We start from the raw sequence: 1,573 nt of genomic DNA, 5'->3' as shown, positions 1-1,573 counted from the left end.
AAAATGCGGAACTGCTTGCTCCTCTGGTGGGCTGTGCGGAGCACGGCGTGAGTCACTCTTTGGACCGACCCCGCCCGGCCTTCCCGCGCTTCCGATGCCCCGCCCACTTACCCGTTCCTTGTCCCACTTAAGAATAATCTCCTTCACTGGGGCTGACCCTAGGTAGTGTCACCTTCAGGAGCAGCGCGAATCCTTCGCCTCTGGAGGTTTTTTAGGGATGAGGAACTCAGAAGTTCTTTCGGTTTAGCGTTCAAGGAAAGCGCTCACAAATCAACCTCCTCAGGTCATCAATTGACTATCCAGAAAGTCCCGGGGCTCCTCTCTGTCCTGATGTGCCCTTGCTCCTCGCTTGACCTCCCTCTGGTGTCCTCTCCCTTACCCGCCATTTCCTCTCCTTCCGTTAAATGCTGTGGACAGCAAAAAGGAGAGAAAGGGGCTTGCTCATTTGACCTTGAATTTACTTTGCCGGGTTCTTTGGGATCCTGTTTTTCAGGAATTTTCAAACTCTGGACCGAGACCTACTATGAGAAATAGCTAACAAAACAACCCCAGGCATATGTTCAAGTGTGTGTGTGTGCGCACGCGCATGCATTTATATTCATATAGTTACATGTTATATATATTTTATATATTGTTACATATGTTCTAAATGTTTCCAAAACAATATTTATCTTTAATCCTATGCATTCTGTATTTTTGTTATTCTATTGCATATCATCTTGTTAAAATGCTGGTTGAAAAATCACTAAATTGATTTTGTAAACCAGCGTGCTCTATCAATTTCAAAAGCATTGTACTATTTCCACTCTCACACTTTTTTCCACCCCATTTCCTCAGTGTTCCTCTCAGTGTTCTGGAACATCATTTTTATTTTTTCCCCTTTTGCCTTACTCTCCACCACATCACTTATTCATCTCTTGTGTTTACAGTTTTCTCACTCTTGCTCTGGAAGCAAATTTTCCTATACTCTGTTTAGAAATCAAATTCTAGTGTTCCAGATGAGGCCTACTTCTGGAGATGCTGGACTTGGTAAGTACTGATAAACTGACTTGCTTTAGGAATGCAGATGAAACAGTATTTCTGAATTTCCTGGAAGAGGAAAAGACACAGACAGGCATACCAGCAAATGTAAAGGAATTAAGACAACTTGTCCCAGATGGAAAACCCTGAAAAATGTTAATTGACTGATACAGATAAAGATTTCCTAGACTCTAACAGGCAGTAAAAAGAAAGTCACCAAACCTACCACATTGATCCATTAAACAAAAATCCCTGAGTATGTCTGAACTTTCACACACTTTTGACTCTCAGATTCTAACAGGACGGCAAATCATTTGTTCAGCAGTATCGTGTGATCAGAATTCAAACATTTCAGAAAAAGTAGGGCTAGATGTACTAGAGATTCTGAAACTTATTGATCTTGTGGTTCCCATGATAGTCTGTGTGTTCCACATTGTCATTCCTTTACCAAAACAGAACTTATGTCTTTGAGGAAAAGTGACTTATGTATGTCTTATCCTGGATGGAATCTAAACTTTGAAGCCTTCTTATCTTTAACATAGGCATTCAGAAC

General features: G+C 41.4%; 1 protein-coding gene across 1 annotated transcript in view; it reads right to left on the bottom strand.

Moving 5' to 3' along the window:
- The window catches only part of LOC104999973 (glycerol kinase-like), a 79,239-nt gene extending 78,853 nt beyond the window's left edge, over nt 1-386 (bottom strand). Inside the window, exon 1 of the mRNA XM_010855604.1 lies at nt 380-386. Within this exon, the coding sequence (XP_010853906.1) occupies nt 380-386 (7 nt within the window). The remainder of the gene's footprint in view (nt 1-379) is intronic.
- Nucleotides 387-1,573: the final 1,187 nt, after the last annotated feature.

The sequence above is a fragment of the Bison bison genome, unplaced genomic scaffold (genome assembly GCF_000754665.1).
Source record: "Bison bison bison isolate TAMUID 2011002044 unplaced genomic scaffold, Bison_UMD1.0 scf7180017864366, whole genome shotgun sequence".
Taxonomy (NCBI): Eukaryota; Metazoa; Chordata; class Mammalia; order Artiodactyla; family Bovidae; genus Bison; species Bison bison.
This window is presented reverse-complemented; position numbering and strand designations above follow the sequence as displayed.